Below are 18,066 nucleotides of genomic sequence, written 5' to 3' on the forward strand. Positions count from 1 at the left end.
GTAGTCCGTGTTGTAGTTTTGAGAGCGGAGGTTGAGTCGACGCGGCGGGAGGGCGGGCAGACGACGTTGGAGGGGGTTAGATGCGGCCGGGATTCGATTGGCGCCGTATCCAGCCGTATACAGTACACCCATTTACAGCGAACCTTGACGAGCGACGCTGAGGCTCTTTGGCAGGCTGCACCTTGCAAAGAGACGGAGGGTATCGACGCACACAGATTACGGTGGGCGGTACATCCATCACCGACGCGCCGGTGCGGTGCTTCTGGCCCAGTTGTTTCGTCGATCCATAGCGGCACTTCCAACTCGCACTCCCTCCCATTCATTCACTGCACTGCACTGCGCCTACCTTGGGTACCTAGGTACCTAGTTTGGCTCTGGATGTTCTCCACACCGATCCCGAAACGCCGCGGGGAAGGCTTAAAATAGCAGGGTGCTTCATCTTTCGAGAGCCGTTATTCTCACCAGCTGCGCTGTGCGTCGAGGCTGCTTGCCTTCTGAGTAGGTATCGTACGGTTGTTAGCTCGTCGCCCATCGTGTTCCAGCTGGACCGTGTTTCAAGTGGGCAGAAGAATCAACCTTTTCTTCCGGGGCCGGCGTGACAGTCGCAATCTAGCCCTTGCGCAACTCTTCAGAGACTGGCTGGCCCTTGGGCATCCAATGAACGAGGGAACCCGCTGTTGCTTTGACGGATGATCTCACATTGGGGGTTTGTCTCTTTACTTTACCACCCGCCCTTTGACCAACTGACTGATGGGTGCCATGGTTTGGACGGGGAACACGCTCTCATCAGCATTGCTCTGTCAAGCATGTTACGTCGAGTGTGCTCGGACCCAGTCACGCATACCTACCGTACACCAAGGGAGGCCGTCTACCCTCATTCTAGACGCCTGTCAAACCCAACCCTTGCCCGGGATACAACCGAGTTTGCTGCTTCGTCATTTGACATGGAAGGTGCGCCATTCTCCTGAAACTCTGAGCGGTGCCGACGTCTTCCGAAAGGACCATATGCCGATGTGCAATTGCATTGTGTCGAGGGTTCCGAATACCCTCATGTCAGGCCGCGCAGTATGTGGGAGACAGAGGGTGGGAAAGACAGTCAACTGTCTGGACGCCCTATCAACCTGTGCGCCCCCCCCCCCCCCCCTCCTTAACACGTCGGATCTCGTCCCTTTTCACTTGATTCGTTCGTGTGGCACCAGGGTAACTAGACGTTCGGGAAGGGATCTCGCCCTAGTCGAGTCAACGTCTCACGATGCGACCCAGTACCCACGTCGCGGTCCGACAGTGCCCGCAAACACGTTCCATGAATCAGCGAGATGCGGTCGTCGGATGGACTCTGGAGTCGCAGTCGATATTGCGCCGACTCACGACTTGGCCTCGTAGGGCGTCTCCCGGGTGAAAGATCCCCAATGCGTGACTCACCAGGCACGGCTCAGGCGTTTGCGGCCGTGGCTAGTGTCCACTAGGGACCCAGCTGAAAACAAATTACAGGGCAGTATTCGCCTGGGGGGGGGGGTTGTGTCTTTGACCTCGTACATCCCAAAAAGGATGGATTACACCGTAACGCCAAAGAGCGAGTACCGATGGTAGGAAAGGCCGAGGACGACCAATCATCGGACCCGCCCCGTGCCATTTCGGACAACCTTTCGAGCCGACCTCCGAGAGAGGCCCCCCGATGATGCACGCATGTTCAAGCCGTCATCTTTTATGCGCCCATCCGCTGGGCTTGCACTCCCCAGTCCTGCCTTATCCCGGCCCACTACCACATGGCAAACGCACTGCAGTCGTCGTAAATCGCAGGCTCGCGGACAAGTACCCAGCAAGCGGTGGAGCCGCCCTGGCCAACCCCTGGTCCGGCGCACCGTCTGGCATGGGCATGGCATAGCATGTTATGGAATGACATGGCACGCAGGAAGAAAAAAATGAACCTAAGCTCCCGTAACTGTGGTGATCATGTCATTTCCAGTGAGAGATCCTTCCTCGGACATTTCAACTCTCCTTTCGATGACTGCATCCACATCATGCCTAGGCCCTCCCCCCCTGCCCTTATCCCACCCACTCAAACGCACACAAGCTCACATTACGCTACTCGGCTACTCTATTTTCTTAGTACGGTCTACTACCGGTACGTAGTTTAGAGGAGCTCGGGCTTTGGCTCGATCGTCCCTGTGGCTTGCAAATGTGTAAGAGCCTGTCCTTATGTGAAAAAGCGACCCTGGATGGTGGTCCCTAGGGGGTGGAGGTGGTCGTGGCCCGCCCTGCTGTTGCCCGATGGAAAGCTGCAGCTGCTAATTTTCACGATCTCAGATATCGAGCGAGCCCATCGGAGGATAAGTATCCCGCCTGCCGCCTCCCTTGTTGCGCTCTCGTCCTGGCCTTTCTTCTCTCCATCCCGGACCCTTCCTTAGTCCTTTGTCCTTTTCTTTCAAGGAAACCTGCCCTCCTACTCCTTGCAACAACAAAAGTGTATGTGTGAGGCCCTCTCCCTTGCGGCAAAAGGAAAACACGACAAACATTGCTCTCCCATACAACAATCGTGAATCCGCTGCCATGGACTCGAAACATCCCGAAGAGAAGCCCGGCGAGACCACCACGTCGGCCGACCCCTCCATCACCACCGAGAAGACGCATCCCCACGATGACAACAACGCCGCCGACACCTTCAGCAAGCAGGACCACGTGTCCGAGGATGACGACGTTGTGTACCCGTCGGGCCTGAAGCTCGTCCTCATCATCATCTCGCTATGTCTCGCCGTCTTCCTCGTCGCCTTGGACCAGACCATCATCGCCCCGGCCCTCGGCGCCATCACATCTGAATATGGCAGCGTCAAGGACATTGGCTGGTACGGCGCATCGTACCTCCTCACGACCACCGCCCTGCAGCCCATGTACGGCACCATCTACAAGCTCTTCAGCATCAAGTACGCCTACCTCGCCGCCATCGCCGTCTTCGAGGTTGGTTCCCTCATCTGCGCCTTGGCGCCCAACTCGACCGCCTTCATTGTCGGCCGCGCCATCGCCGGCATCGGTACCGCCGGTCTGTTCTCCGGTTCCATTGTGATTCTGAGCTACACGATGCCTCTCGAGAAACGGCCTTTGGCCTTTGGTCTTATCGGAGGCATGTGGGGCGTCGCCTCCGTGGCAGGGCCGTTGCTCGGTGGTGTTTTTACGGAGAAGGCGACCTGGCGATGGTGTTTCTACGTCAACCTGCCCATCGGCGGCATTGCCATGGTCTTCATCTTCTTCCTCTTGACCATTACCAAAAAGAACAACGCCCTGGGTGAGACCCTTGTCCAACGCATCATGCAGCTCGACCTCATTGGCACGGCCATCTTCATCCCTGCCATCGTCTGCCTGATCCTCGCCTTGCAATGGGGCGGAACCGAATACGCCTGGAACAGCGCCACGGTCATTGGGCTGTTTGTCGGCTTTGCGCTCATGATCCTCATCTTCATTGGCGTTCAGTTTTGGCAAGGAGACAAGGGCACGCTACCTCCCAAGCTCTTCAAGAACCGCAACGTGGTTTGCGCCATGCTCTTTGGCTGCTTCTTTGGCGCCGCCTTCTTCCCCTCATCTACTACTTGTGTAAGTACTCTCTCTCCAGCGAGTCGTCTTCGATACAGCACACTGACAACCACCAGCGCTTTACTTCCAGGCCATCCAAGGTGTCAGCGCCGTCCAGGCCGGCATCAAGATCCTGCCCCTTCTCTTGGCCACCGTCGTCGCCTCCATTGTCAGCGGCGCGTTGATCTCCGCCATCGGCTACTATAACGCCATCATCCTCCCCTCCATGGTTCTGTTTTCCGTCGGTGCTGGCATGATCACGACCTTTGACGTCGACACGCCCATGCGCGAGTGGTTCGGCTACCAGGTCCTCGCCGGCCTCGGCATCGGTGCGGGTTTCCAGATCGGCGTGCTCGTCGTCCAAACCGTACTGCCCCAGGAGGATGTCCCCGTCGCCACGGCCTGCGTGCAGTTCTTCCAGTCCTTTGGCGGCGCCATCATGATTGCTGTCGCTCAGACACTCTTCCAGACGGGGCTCATTGAGGGCGTCACCCAGAATGCTCCTGACATCGACCCCACCATCTTCATCAACTCCGGAGCCGACCAGGTCCGCAGCATCCTCACCCAGATGGGCCGCGCAGACTTGATTCCGATCGTGCTGGAGGCCTACATGGTCGGGTTGAGGCACACGTTCTACGTCACGCTCGCTTGCGCGTGCGCTGCCTTCGTCACCTGTCTGGGTCTCCAGTGGAAGAGCGTCAAGAAGGAGGGCAAGGGCGGTGCCGTTGCTGTTGCTGTATAAAAGGCGAAATGCCGCTGTACGATACGAGTTTGACGCGAATCAACGCATAGAGGATACCCGGTATAGAATCTCACTCTGCTTAGAATATAATATGTAATGATAAATGACAAACATCACAACATTGAAACCGTAAAAAGTGTCCAACATGTGGCGTCGCTCACTGGGTATCATCAGGCGGCGCATCCCAACCCCTCTTCTTCCCCTTGGTGGTGGTCCTCTCCTCGCCACCCACAAACTTCAGCACCCACTCCCACACTCTCTTCGTCTTGACCAGCTGCGGATGCGTCCCCTCCCTGCCGCCGGTCTCCAGGTCTCTCCGGCGATAATACCCGCCCTCGTCGTCCTCGCCCAGCTTCCTCCGATACAGCACCGTCGTCCTCGTCAGCCCCTTGCGCAGGCTCTGCCCGTACACCTTGCCCCTGAAGACGTGCAGCGCGACGTTCTGCAGGAGGACCACGTCCTGCCTCCGCAGCTGCGTCGGCATGCTCGGGTCCCGCCGGCCCCCGCCGCCGTCCGACGGCACCCAGAACGTCACGCCGAACCCGGCGCGCGTCTCGTCGCCGACGAGCACCTCGACGAGCGACAGCTCGTTCCCCCAGCGCGTCTTGACGCCGCGCGGCTCCGAAACGGATATGACCCCCGCAATGAGGTTCACCGTCACCGTCTGCGGCGCGAGGCGGAGAAGGTCCGGGCCCGGGGGGATGTCTTCCAGGTCGCTCAGGTGGTGGGACGTCACGAGCGGGGGGCGGGCGCTGGATGTCGTCAGGTTGGCGGTGGTGTCCTGGAAGGAGTCTGTTGTTTCCGAGACGAAGGAGTCTGTGGCTGTCGTGTTGAACGACTCCGTGTGTTGCCCTGCCGTTGATGAGGGCACGCGGCGGCCGCCGGGGGCGCCGGGACGTGATGGTGTTGGCGGGGGAGGGAGCTGGGAAGAGGCGAGGTCGTGATGCAGGGCGAGAGATTGGTCGTAGAACTGCGATAGGAGCTCCTGGGACGCGCCGGCGGTTGTGTCTTGCTGGGAGTCTGCGTTGAGGGAGAGGGAGAAGAAGTGTGCGGGAGGGAGAAAGTCGGAGGGCAGACCGTGTGGTTGGGAGAAGCCCGTGACTAGGGGCTGGCGGTGGAGGGCGAGGGAGCGCCAGGCCGGGGCGGCGGCGGGTGTTGATGTGGAGTCTGAGGTTGGTGTCGGAGCCGGAGCGGAAGTGGAAGGAAGGAGGAGGTCCGGGGAGGACCAGTCGGCCTCCGGGGCGCCGGTGAAGATGAGGACTCTCGGCATGCAGGGGTCTTTTTGGGACCGGCTCCGGTCCGGGGGAATGGAATGTGTTGGTTGAAGTGTGGGTGGGGAGTCTTTGGTGCGGGCAACACTGGACTACGTGATGAAGAAGTGGGGAGGAGATGATCGTTGGGCATTGCGGGGTAGGATCGGTTCATCGCGGTCCAGAGTACCTGGAGAGTGTGCAGCTCCTCCCTGCTCTGTCCCTCCCCTTCAATCTCAAGAAAGACTGGATGACAGGCGGGTAACACGGTGACAATGCAAGGAGAGGCAGAAAGACAATACTCGCACACAGAAAAGCAAACTCGATTCGTCTCCCGGAAATGCGCAACAGACCGCAGAATCTCAAACGGTGGCTGACAGCGTCTTGTACCCCCCGAGCCTCTGGTTTGCCTCTGCCTTTCTTTCGAAAGGTTCCCAGACGTGCCGGAGTACAAGCTGCCGTCCGACGCAACCGAGTCGCGATGTCTCGGCAACGTGCGTTTGTCTTCTTGTTGGCGTGTTTTCTCGCAACTATATGTGTATGCTCTTTTTTGCCGTGGACCTTCTGAGAACAATGTGCCAGGGCCGAGGAGTAAGGGACCCAGGGGGGGGCTCTTTACCCGTTACCGGTAACCGCTGTACCGCTGGAACCTCGGCATGTCCAGCTCCACACACACACACCCCAGACCCCAGAGTCCAACGTCCCGCCGATGGAAGTGTGGTCCCCCCTCGGTCTTCTAACCTCGTCTGTTCCGGTGCCGATGAGTCGTGAGAGGGCATTCTCAGATATCCGGTCCATTTCCGTCTCAATCCACGCTCATTCGGTTCAATCGTTGCTGCGAGATCTTCCTAAATCATAGCCGCATATTGACTCGGCCCACAACCTCAAGTGCCTTTGCTTCATCTAACCTGAGTGAAACTCTCCGGCCCAGCTCAGGGAGAGAGTATTCGCGACCATGTCGATATCCTCCATCTTCCACATCAAGGAGCACGTTCTCGATGGCTCTCACATTCGCGAGTTCCCTCGCGCCCTCTCGCGCTCCCAGGAAGACGTCCTCAAGTTGGCCGTGAAGGAGTACATCCCCAAGGACAACCCGAACCCGAAGCCCGGCGACGTCACCATCATCGGCGCCCACGCCAACGGGTTCCCCAAGGTGAGTTCATACATCTCCCGTCTTCTCATCTCATGTTTCATATCCTATTAATCACCGGAGGGCCCTGTACTTCATCAAAGGATCGTGTTTTGACTAGACACTCATCCAACAACCACTAACAAACCCCAGGAACTCTACGAGCCCCTGTGGCAGGACCTCCACGCCGAGTCCCTCAAGCCGTCCTCAACCTTCCGCATCCGCTCCATCATCATCGCCGACGCGGCCTGGCAGGGCGCCTCCTCGGCCCTCAACGAGCCCCTCCTCGGCAACGACCCGGGCTGGCTCGATCACCCGCGCGACCTCCTCCACCTCATCAACACCCTCCGCCCGCCCCGGCCCCTCATCGGCGTGGGCCACTCCTTCGGCGGCAACGCCATCGCCAACGTCGGCCTCATCCACCCGCGCCTCTTCTCCGCCGTGGTCCTCCTCGACCCCGTCATCTCCAAGTGGTCCGCCAACGCCAAGGGTACCATCGCCTCCTCCCCCGCCGCGGCCTCGGCGCGCCGCCGCGACGTCTGGCCCTCCCGCGAGGAAGCCCGCAAGGCGTTCCTCAAGTCCCCCTTCTACCGCGCCTGGGACAGCCGCGTCTTCGACGCCTGGGTCAACCACGGCCTGCGCGACGTGCCCACGCAGCTCTACCCCGCGTCGGACGCCACCCCAAAGGGCAGCGTGACGCTAGCGACGACGAAGCACCAGGAGGTCTTCACCTACTTCCGGCCCAGCTGGCACGCCTACGACGCCAGCGGCCGGGACGTTGTGCGCCAGGAGCTGGTCCCGGATCTGGACCCTACGCTTAACGAGCGGTATTACACGTTCCCCTTTTACCGCTCCGAAGGGGCCAACACCCTCGTCCGCTTGCCGAACCTGCGCCCGGGCGTGCTGTACGTGTTTGGCGGGGCGAGCGACCTCTCGACCCCCGAGCTGAGGGAGGAGAAGATGCGGCTGACGGGGACGGGCGTCGGCGGGAGCGGCGGGGCGGCCAAGGGCAAGGTGAGGGAGGTCACGCTGCCCGAGGGAGGGCATTTGTTCCCCATGGAGGTGCCGGGCGTGAGCGCGCGGTTGACGGCCGAGTGGATCGAGAAGGGGCTGGGGGAGTGGCGGGCGGAGCAGGAGGACTACGAGCGGTGGACGAGGCTGAGCGTGCGGGAGAAGACCACGCTGACGGACGAGTGGATGGAGAGGCTCGGAGGTTCTTCAAGGCCGCCCAAGGCAAAGATGTGAGAGATGGCCAAGGGGCGACGGGGGGGTTCACACACATAGAAAGAACTGAAAGCGTGCGATGATGCTAAACACTTTTCAAGACGTCCAGAGCTGGATGCTAGAGACCCTAGATGTAGACTACCTATATGTATACAAGAAAGCCGGCATCCTCATCTAGCTATCGTCTCGCCCCTCTTGCTCCTTCTCGCTCTCCTCCGGCGGGATCCACACCAGCAGGCCTTCCTTGTCGATCTTCATGCCCTCCGTCGGGATGATCCTCAGCACCTTCTGGAAGTACTTATCCCTCACCACGAGCGTGGGCCGGATGTAGTCGCCTCTCACGAGGGGCAGCAACCGGTATGTGACGGTCCTCCTGGAGACCGGCAGCACGTGGAGCGTCGTCTGCTTGGAGCCGGAGAACGCGAACTCGTCGCTCGGCTCCATGCTCAGGCCAAACGTCAAGAAGTGGCTTGACGGGTTCTCAATGGTGATGTCTAGGTGGATCAGGCCCGTCAGCGGGTTAGCGAGGGAATACGACGCGAGGACGCGGGGCTCGGTGCCCAGTACGATGTATCGCGGGACGAGCATTCTGGTCGTGTTGACGGCCGCCGTCGAAGACTTTGTCCGCCTCCACCTGAGCACAAAAGCCAAGTCAAGAGACGCCGGCCCCTTGTCGTCGAGGCTGAACTTCTGCGCCACCAAGTTGAACTGCGCCTCCTGCATCTGCTTCGGCGGGATGCGAAGGCCTCCTTCTGGAATCTCCGGTCGGCTTGCCGTGGTGCATCGTGCGCGGTTATGGCACGCAACCACCTCGGCGTCCATGCCGACAATTTCCAGGTCCTCCGTCGCGAACGAGGCAAAGTGGCACACCAGGCACCACTTCTGCGCCAGTCCGCAGGGCTGCAATGCGGCTTCGTCTGTAGAGGGATCCTGCACGCCCTCGTGGTCAAACAAGCTTGGCCAGGGGTCGGGATGGAGGCGGGGGATGAGATCGTAGTTGGCTTCAAAGGGGTTGACGACGGTAAGCTGGACGGGCATAATCTGCATGATCAAGGTCGCCGGGTCCGTGGCGAGATGGTAGAAGACTCTCAGCGTCACGTCGTACGAGGTCGTCAACTGTACTGGATCCAGACTGATCTTGACGCGGGTCGTTTGCGACGTCGCCAGCGTGCCGAGTGAGAGACCTGTAAGCTTGGCTTCCTCTTTGCCAGCTTCCGCGCTGTGCTCCTCTTCGTTCTCAATGTGGACTCGGAAGGGCGGGATATGTTCGCCAAAGACATGGACTTCCAGCTTGGCGATCGCCTCTGCATCTTCAGCGTTGACCACGTCCAAGACCAAATCCATGGGCTCATTCGCGTAGAACTGGTCCAGGGGCTGTGCCAGCTTGATCTCCAGCTTGGGTGGCCTCGGGTGTACTTGGATAAAGTGGGCTCTCTGCCGCACAATTCGTCTCCTCGACAAGGAGGGACCAAACCAGAAGTCCGCCGCTCCCAGATCTCGGAAGGCGATGGTGTAGTTGAGCGTGAACGCGTCCGTTTCCACAATCAGAGTGGCCGAGGAAGCGTGGGCCTCTCCGGGTTCTCGAAGGGGTATCGCCATTTCGTAGACATTTGTGCGACCCGGCCTCACCGACAAGTTTGCAGATCCGCTGAGCCCTGATGGACCTTCCTCGCCTTCTCCTGCGTCTGATCGAGCTGTCTCGGACAGAGGCACGTTTGATAGCATCACATTGCCCTTTTCTGCGCCAGTTATAGAGTCTGCTTCGTGGTCTAGAGTGATGGTCTTGAGGCTGCCTTCAAAATCAATCTTCAAGCCCTTGAGAGTTACTGTTGTCGCGTCTGGGAAGGCGTCTGATTTAATCGCAAGTTGTGCCTGGCAAGTCTCGCCCGCTTTACCGTCTTCGGTCTTGAAGATGAAGGAGGCGGAGATGAAGGAAGAGATGACGTGGTCGTTTATCGTCACAGTTGGCTTCGAATCGAGTTTTAGACCCTCTAGGGATCTGGAGATGTCATAATGCCACTTGGGCCGCCGCGTGAACTCTGTGAACAGCGTTAGTTCCCGGCCAGTGGAAAGCGAAAGCGCTTGTCTTACTCCTGTTCAGCAGCTCCCAGTCAATGGCAACTACAAGCTCTCCCTGACCAGCATGGGCGGCTGCAGCGCGTAGCACCCAGCTCAGATCTTCGGTGATGTTCAGCCAGCCCTCTGTTCTAAACGACATGTCCTCCCATAGCGGCCGCAACAACGCGACTATGCCGTCCCACGCCTTCAGATTGACCATTTCCTTAGCACATTCCAGCGACAATTCGGCCGACAACCGAAGCTGTCGCCGCGCCTGGAACTGTGATCTAGCTGCCATTAAGCAGTCTATGATAAGTTGGGAGTGATTTACGCCCATCCCCTGAATAGGAAACTCTTCATGGGGGTCTGGGCACATGTAAGTGTCGTATTGAAAGGCCCTGCTGGCAACAGCCGATGCCGGGGTGGTATCTGGCGAGCGCCGGTCTGCCTCTGGGATGGACCGAGCAAGGGCCCGCCGAGCAGCCAGATGTTCAGCAGCAATGCGGTACCAGTATCCCGTGTGATGCAGCAGCTCCCAGGGCTGCAGTCGCTCGCTCATGGCAGCCTTCTCTGGCTGGAGGAATAGAGCTCGCGTCGATGGCGCTAGGCTGCGGACATCCACCCTTTCGATCAAGTTGGCCATGACCACGGCCCACCTTGATTCCCATGCGGCCCAGCCGTAGTTGTTGGTGCCTCGGCCACGTCTGTCGATGAAATCGGCTATTCTGTCACGGTGGATTTGCCATCTTCGCACCGCAGCGGTTGTCTGCCCGCCCCAGAGCAAGCATCGTATGCTGCGTATCGCGATGACATCGGCCAGCATCCGCGCTTCGTTCCATCTTGGACTCCAGCTCGGAATGATGTCCATGACATCTTGGCTGAGGAGTCCTTCATAGGCTTGGTCATATGAGCGTAGCGCCGCATCCATTTCTTGTCGGAATTCGGCGAAGATACCCGCCTTGTAGTCGTATCGCACGTTCCAGTCCTGCACCGTGAGTGTTTGTGACGTGTTTGTGGGCGGCACTGTGGGCTGCGGAGCGACACCTCGGCTGCGCTTCTTCCTAGCGTGACGCCCGAGATCGCGGTAGTACTCTATAGCTTGAAGAAACACGGCCGCCAGCATGGAGTCCGCTGCGTGCTCCAAGTCTTCCGACAGGTCATGGGGTGACAAGTAGAAGAACGACTTTGTGTCCATAGCAACGCCCCTTCTAATGTTGTCGAGGCGCTCCTGCATAAACTCTTGCATAGAAGAGGACACCGTACCATCGCTTAGGAGAACCACGACATAGCGCGTTCTATAGCCCGACCTGCTGAGGGCAGCCTTGGTGTTGTTGATGTCGATCTTGAGCTGGTTGTCGTGAAGCGTCGCAAGTGTGGGATCGGCTGTCAAGGTGTAAAACGACACATAGACGCTGGGAACCAAGTCCTCATGCTTCTGGAGCCAATCCGTATTCATCAAGCCGTCGGGATACAGAGGTGATACCGGACTGAGGGGTGAAAAGGGTGAGTGCAAGACGGCGGGTGTCTCAGGAGCCTCGATGCCCTCTGGAAGCCTGGCGCGACGGGGAGGAAGGACAAGAGACTATCCAGGAGTTAGTCTTGACAGGACGCATGTGGATGGTACAAGCCGTACTCGACCAGCCACGGTGACCCGCAGCTTGTACGGTTTCCCGCTGTCCCTCCCGTTCCAAGGGTGGTTTCTTCCATCCTGGCGCACGATATACTCTATCAAAGCCTCGGCATCCTGGCTTTCTACGCTCGGTAGTTCTGACCGAAGGAGGAGGGCCTGGTCTCGAAGCTCTGCGTTCAAAGGCAGGTCTCGTGTGGGATCCGACGTCAGGCCCGCGACAACGATGTGCGGGATGTTGTGATCCAGGCTTCCAACTGGGTATCCGTCCATTTTCAAGAGGTTCTAGGCAAGGTACAAGAGGCAGGCGACCATGGAGATATCGATTCGGTTCGTAGGAGTCGGCCGTATCGCAAAGCTCTGGTGTCTAGGTCAGTGACATATAGCTCCGGTGGCTGGTGGCACACGTACGGATGTGGTGCTCAAGGTAGCATGGTCGCCGGACTAGAACATCAGATGTTGGCGGCGAAAAAGACGCAGCGAAGAAAGATTGTGAATTGTCGCGAAGTGGGAGCTTCAATCAAGTGGGAAGCGCGCAAGCAAGGGTCTCCTCCGCGAGTGGTACAGAGTACATGTCACAGGCATCGCAAGCTCCCTTCCAGCGATCCCAACCCACTACGCTTACATCGCACTGCAGTGACTTCACAGTGGGTGGGTAGGTACCCCTGGACCGCGCTGGGGGATGAACAACCGACTATCCGTACACCACCACGTCCAGCTGGCACCAGGGCGGGCATCTCGGCGTCGGGTAAAGTGGGTGCCGACACGGCGGTTTCTGATTGGCTGTAGGCCCAGATGCGGTCATGGCCCACCACAAAAGAGCGGAAGCGCGAGCGCACTCCCCAGTGAGCCACGGCCCAAGTGCCCTGAAGGATCGGAGAGAGAACTGGAATGTGCACCTTGGAGCCAGGAAAGACAGCCTTGCCGCCCGCGTGGTGCTTCTCCTCCCGCCTCGTCACAGAAACTGCGCGCAGAAATTGAGGGCTACCCATTCTACACCTCTTCCCACACCACACCACCTGCTTCTCTGACCTCGTAAATGACTCCCTTTCGTTCCCATCTCGCTGCGAATCCTATTCCGACCGTAATTCTCTGAAACCTTTGGTTTCTTTGCTCGAAAACGCCCGCCGACCCCATCCTCCCCTCGTCGTCGCCCTCGTCCTCTTCCTTGCTGCCGACCAGCCGCCCGACCTCCGTGATCGCTCCGGCACAACGCCAGGAGCAAGGCAGCACGGCGCAATGGCAACACAACAGATCCTTTTTGCCGAAACGGTGGCCGCTATGAAAAAGGCTCTCAAGCGGAAAAGTTACGGTAGGCACCCGAATCCCTCCTCGACCTCGCCGTCGCCCTTGCCTGTAGCATTCTGACAAGTAGCTGGCAGAATCCGACTCGGACGACGAGATTGACCACTACGGGAATCGCGGCCACAAGCTTAAAAAGCGTGCTCTCTTCTCTCACCAGGGTCAACTCGCACCACCCTCCGGCCCTGAAGTCTACAATGAAGTGCGTCACGCGCCCCAACTGGCTCGCTCGCCAATGGCCTCCTATCGGGACTGACTGACGATTGCAGGTGATCGACTACGCCGGACAGCAGCGCACAATAATCAGCCGCAACCCGCCCATCGTAGACGAAGAGGGATACGAAATCGACAGTGACGACGACGAAGGGCGCATCCAAGAGGCCGTCTCCGCGGCCACCGAGCTCGACCCCTATGCTAACATTCGAATTGAGCGTTAGTCCTCTCTGGCCGACACTGTAGCGACATGGCTGACCCCGTTCTTCCACAGAGATCCTAGCTCCATTGACTGCCTCGACCGACCTCCCAAGCCATCCCACTCTCTCCAAACCATTCACTGCCAAGACGTTAGACGAGATCGCCCAGCAAAGCTGTGAAGTCAGACGCAAAGAGAATGCATCCTTGTGGAGAGTCAGGCACCTCTTCACAAGGCTGTGCGGCGATTACACGTGGGTGCCATGCGGCACAATGATCGGGCCCGACGACGCCGATCTCTACTCGACCGACTACGTCGAACGCGGCTACGCGCGCAAAACGAAAGCCCCCATCGCCGCGCAAATCGAGGATGCTACATCTGGAACAGTGAACGGCGGCGCGAAACCAGAGCAAGCGCCGAACGGCACGAACGGAGAGTCTTCGGGCGATAAGCAGAGCAGTGATGGGGACATCACCATGACTGATGCAGGCTCAGACAAAGGGGAGGTTGGGAAGCAGATGCCTGGAAAGTCAACCAAGGAGGGCACACATACCGAAGGCGAGGCATCTCGGCCAACCAACGGCGATGTATCGAAGGCCGATGCAACCCAGAAAACGGGAACCGACGAGAGCATCGCCGACAAGAAGCAGAAGCAAAAGGCGGTCGATGTCGAAATGCACGAAGGCAATGCGGCAGCTCCGTCGCAGTCCGGAACAGACGTAGTCGACCGCAACGGAACGCATGCGCCGTCAATAGCATCGGAAGAGGTGGACGAGACATTTGTGCACCCGTTCTTCCGGCCGCCGCCCAACGCTCGCCCAGACCGAGATGTGGGTCTGCCGGAGGCCGAGGCCGAGGATATCCGCCGTTTGCTCGCACTTTACGTGCAGAAGCAGGAGGAGGTCTGCCGTGGTGCTATGAAACTCCACGAAGGCCTCCTCAAGGCTAACCGACTGCGCAAGACGGTGCTTCATTGGTCCAAGGCGGAGGCGCACAGCGGAGCGAACCGGGACATGTCGGACGGCGAGGACTGGTACGACAAGGAGGAGTGGGGTCTGACCGAGGACCTTAAGAAGGGCCAGGACGACGAGGAAGAAGACACGGGCACCGTGGCCAAGAAGACTAGAAATCGCAGGTGATCTGGTGCCCGCGCGTTGTTGTTGGCTTTCCTAGCTCCGAGAGAACGGTTCAGTGTTCCAGGTGTTTTGAGGATGCGGTTGATACCCCCATAGTGCGTTTTTATCCAGGCGGCGCTTGCTATTTTACCCATTTAGAATGAAATGACGGATATTCCGATGACTGCTGACAAGTCATCGTGCTGTCTTCAAGCTACGTTTGCTCGTGTGTTACCGCTGTGTGTATGCGGGCACTGCTGGACAAAGAAGCTTTTCTTGGTGATTAAAAAAAAAACTCGGCGGTTGTATGACTATACCACACGTAAGGAAGGGACTTACCTCTGGGCCTTCCGCATAGCGGCGGCACGGAGGGTTACTTTACCCCAGCCCCCCCGAAGGCCGCCGAACCGAAACCCCATGAAGAAAAGAAGGTGCACCCATGCATTACTGCGTTATGACGAGGCGCTATGGCCAGGTGTCCCCGCTAACATAAATACCTGGGTGGAGCAAGCTTCTGTCACAAGCAAGTGGGCGCTCTCAACTCTTCTTCCTACGTCTGTCTGTCCTCAACGCTTCTTCGAAAAGAGCTCAGCTGTGCCTCGGAGAAAGAAAAATTTGAGAAATCTTACAACAGAGAACCCTCCGAACTGACACCACCTCGAACACACCATGGCACCTGTCGAGATCGGAAGCAAGGCCCTGGTCGACTTCGACCAGAAGAGCTTGTTCAGTACGTCATGTCGTCTTCGTGGAGCTTGGGCCTTGCCGAGCTTCTCGTTTCGTCGACGCTCTTGCTGACCTGCTGCACACAGTTTCTGCTGCCTCAATTGCATTCAACCCGCTATTCTGGAAGTAAGTTGCTCTCCTCAAATACTTCCCCGCCAATTGGTGTGCTGACAGCTGCGTAGTATCGTCGCGAGACAAGGTTCGTGAGACTGCTGCTGTCGTGGCCGGTAGTGCTGCTGTCTAACTCGACTCCTAGAATACAAGAACAAAGTCCTCACCAAGCTCTTTGGCGGACGCTCGCAGACTGCCTGCTACGGCCTGGCGGTTACCATCTTCTCCCTCGGCATCTTCCGTGACCTCCTTTACGAACGAGCCCTTCGCTTCCAACCTGCGCACCCTCTGCTCTCGTCTGATGCGGTGACCTATGTCGGATATGCCCTTGTGGCCTGTGGCAACATTCTTGTTCTCTCTTCGACGTGGCAGCTGGGCATCACCGGCACGTTCCTCGGTGACTACTTCGGCATCCTCATGGACAGCATTGTGACTGGCTTCCCCTTCAACATCACCGATGCCCCGATGTACAATGGTTCCACAATGAGCTTCCTCGGCGCGGCTCTCATTTACGGCAAGCCCGCCGGTATCCTGCTGACCGTCTGGGTCTACATCGTCTACCAGGTCGCCCTGAGCTATGAGAACCCATTCACTGCTGGTATCTACGCCAAGAGAGACCGCGAGCGTGCCGCCGGCAACGACACCAAGAAGGTTAGGTGAATGTGAAAAGAGGCCCAGCTTCAACAGCAACATAATTCTCCACATTCCGTCCGGATCGGGGCCGAGCGCAAGACCGGGCGACAGGGGTGTACGGAGCCATGCAAGTCCCGCCGGGGAAAAGAGATGTGATGGGTCCCCGGCGAGAACCGGTCAACCCGATGGGTTGACCCGTCACACATGCACACATTACAGAGAGGATGGCCGGCCGGCTGAGTCAAACCCAAACCGGCCCGCCAAGAATCAGAGATCAGCCTTCAACAAAGTACGGCTGCCCGGAATGCCTTGGTGGCCAAAAACCGAGGAACCTTCACTTCTAGTCAGACCAACCAAAGAATGAGAATTTTACATGGCATGGTTGGCGCCTTTCTTACGCCACATGCTCACACAATCATGCTTCGAAACCTACTTCGTATTCCTACATCTGAATTGGCAAGCCATGCCGTAATTGTTGACCTTTTCTTCCCCCACCATGCTGATTGTTCTTGGCATCTGCCTTCTACACGCGGCTATTCCGAAGACGGGCAGAAGGTCTCAAGATTTGGTCCAGAAGCATTCCTAAAAGGCGCAACCCAGGACTAGTGGCGGGTCAACTTCTTGTAGAGAGTCTTTCTTTGGTCAGTGGCTCGACCAGACACCAGCCAGGAAAGACCCTTGGACGGTTTGGCATGTTTCGAGGGCCTTTGGTGAATTCCCTCCCGTACCTTTCCCTCTCAGAACTCCACTGGCTCGGGCGAGTCTCCGAGGCTTGCCCATGACGAGATGGTGTCTCGCACGGTGAAGCGGTATTCCTTTGCAGTTCCGCATTCGGCGAACCCTGCCGTTACGTGGGATCCGGCGTCGTTGGGAGGCTGCATTCGGCGTTTGTCTTCTGCGATATAACAAAATCATCGAGGTTCCTGTTATCTTCCCGCACCTTTTTGTCTCTTGCCCGCTTCGATCTTCCTTTGATACACTGGCAAAGAACAAAACACTGTCGCTCATCGGCGCCCTCATGGTAAGTTTCTTGGATCTCCCTCTGTTGAAATTCTCTTTTTCCAATTTCTGTTTACCGACTCTAATCATACCCTGGAATGCAGCCTCGCGAATCTGCGCAGCGCCCTTCATTGCTACCCGGGTTACCATGAAACCGACCTGGTTGGACGAGCCCCAGAAAGGGGAGGACGTCCAAGTCCGCAGGCTCAGTGCCAACCCCTTCACAGCGGACTACACCATCAACCAGACGCTCCATGGGCGGTCTCACCCGAACGGTAGGCGGTTGAGCATAGAAGTGCCGCCCGATTACATCGTCCTCGATACGATCGTCTCGTCCCCGGGCACATCGGAGAGCACCGAGTATTCCGTGGCGACGCCCAAGAAGCAGGTCAGGATAGACGACCCGGGGCCGCTGTCTTTGCTATCGGGACCGACGCTCCCTCTCCCTAACCATACGTATCACAAAGACCAGCCCAAGTGGATAAATCGAAGATGGAACAACCTTGTTACGTTTGCAAAGTTCATGGGGCCTGGATTCATGATCGCCGTTGCGTACAGTAAGTCGCGAAGAACAGGCGTTAAGGGGGCATGCGAGACTGACCATCCTGCGCAGTTGATCCCGGAAACTACGCCACAGACATCGCTGCCGGCGCATCGTACCATTTCGATCTCTTATTCATCGTCCTTCTGAGCAACGTAGTTGCAATCTTCCTCCAAAGCCTCGCAATCAAACTGGGAACGATTACGGGCCTCGACCTGGCCACCGCATCCCGCGTATTCCTTCCAAAATGGCTCAATCTCATCATCTACGCCCTCGCCGAAATCGCCATCATTGCGACAGACATGGCGGTTGTTATTGGTACCGCGACGGCCCTGCATCTGCTGATACCGAAGTTGCCGCTGATTGCCTGCGTCGTCCTGACGGTCGTCGACGTCGTTTTTATAGTGGTCTTTTACCGGCCCGACGGCTCGATGCGAGGGCTAAGGATGTTCGAGATTGGCGTCTGCTTCCTCGTGCTGGGAGTTGTCGTCTGTTTCTGCATCCAGCTTTCTTTGATCGAGAATACGACCATCGGCGAGGTTTTTCGGGGCTATCTCCCATCCGGATCCATCATCCAGACCCAGGGGTAACCAGCAGCCCAGTCCCGCCTGGAGAGCATCATCCCGCTAATGT

At 58.1% G+C, this 18,066-nt stretch overlaps 8 protein-coding genes across 8 annotated transcripts; 6 read left to right on the top strand and 2 right to left on the bottom strand.

Annotated features, from left to right (window-relative positions):
* Positions 1–2,550: 2,550 nt before the first annotated feature.
* ColSpa_06581 (efflux pump aflT) lies at positions 2,551–4,306 on the top strand (the record flags this gene model as incomplete). The annotated part of the gene is made up of 2 exons (XM_049272793.1): positions 2,551–3,585; positions 3,656–4,306. The coding sequence occupies 2 exons, from the start codon at positions 2,551–2,553 to the stop codon at positions 4,304–4,306; spliced, it is 1,686 nt and encodes a 561-aa protein (XP_049128750.1).
* Positions 3,578–5,576, bottom strand: ColSpa_06582 (uncharacterized protein; the record flags this gene model as incomplete). The annotated part of the gene is made up of 2 exons (XM_049272794.1): positions 3,578–4,298; positions 4,468–5,576. 2 exons carry the CDS (start codon positions 5,574–5,576, stop codon positions 3,578–3,580), a joined length of 1,830 nt encoding a protein of 609 aa, XP_049128751.1.
* A 935-nt stretch (positions 5,577–6,511) lies between these two features.
* ColSpa_06583 (abhydrolase domain-containing protein mpaH) lies at positions 6,512–7,930 on the top strand (the record flags this gene model as incomplete). The annotated part of the gene is made up of 2 exons (XM_049272795.1): positions 6,512–6,709; positions 6,839–7,930. The coding sequence occupies 2 exons, from the start codon at positions 6,512–6,514 to the stop codon at positions 7,928–7,930; spliced, it is 1,290 nt and encodes a 429-aa protein (XP_049128752.1).
* A 153-nt stretch (positions 7,931–8,083) lies between these two features.
* Positions 8,084–11,867, bottom strand: ColSpa_06584 (trafficking protein particle complex subunit 12; the record flags this gene model as incomplete). The annotated part of the gene is made up of 3 exons (XM_049272796.1): positions 8,084–9,948; positions 10,001–11,549; positions 11,601–11,867. 3 exons carry the CDS (start codon positions 11,865–11,867, stop codon positions 8,084–8,086), a joined length of 3,681 nt encoding a protein of 1,226 aa, XP_049128753.1.
* A 966-nt stretch (positions 11,868–12,833) lies between these two features.
* Positions 12,834–13,333, top strand: ColSpa_06585 (uncharacterized protein; the record flags this gene model as incomplete). Its single annotated transcript, XM_049272797.1, has 3 exons — positions 12,834–12,906; positions 12,977–13,098; positions 13,166–13,333. 3 exons carry the CDS (start codon positions 12,834–12,836, stop codon positions 13,331–13,333), a joined length of 363 nt encoding a protein of 120 aa, XP_049128754.1.
* A 247-nt stretch (positions 13,334–13,580) lies between these two features.
* Positions 13,581–14,447, top strand: ColSpa_06586 (uncharacterized protein; the record flags this gene model as incomplete). The annotated part of the gene is made up of 1 exon (XM_049272798.1): positions 13,581–14,447. One exon carries the CDS (start codon positions 13,581–13,583, stop codon positions 14,445–14,447), a length of 867 nt encoding a protein of 288 aa, XP_049128755.1.
* A 645-nt stretch (positions 14,448–15,092) lies between these two features.
* ColSpa_06587 (phosphatidyl-N-methylethanolamine N-methyltransferase) lies at positions 15,093–15,920 on the top strand (the record flags this gene model as incomplete). The annotated part of the gene is made up of 2 exons (XM_049272799.1): positions 15,093–15,153; positions 15,406–15,920. The coding sequence occupies 2 exons, from the start codon at positions 15,093–15,095 to the stop codon at positions 15,918–15,920; spliced, it is 576 nt and encodes a 191-aa protein (XP_049128756.1).
* Positions 15,921–17,040: 1,120 nt separating this feature from the next.
* On the top strand, positions 17,041–18,023 carry ColSpa_06588 (manganese transporter SMF1; the record flags this gene model as incomplete). Its single annotated transcript, XM_049272800.1, has 2 exons — positions 17,041–17,449; positions 17,506–18,023. The coding sequence occupies 2 exons, from the start codon at positions 17,041–17,043 to the stop codon at positions 18,021–18,023; spliced, it is 927 nt and encodes a 308-aa protein (XP_049128757.1).
* Positions 18,024–18,066: the final 43 nt, after the last annotated feature.

Source organism: Colletotrichum spaethianum (genome assembly GCF_022836535.1).
Source record: "Colletotrichum spaethianum MAFF 239500 DNA, contig16, whole genome shotgun sequence".
Classification (NCBI taxonomy): domain Eukaryota; kingdom Fungi; phylum Ascomycota; class Sordariomycetes; order Glomerellales; family Glomerellaceae; genus Colletotrichum; species Colletotrichum spaethianum.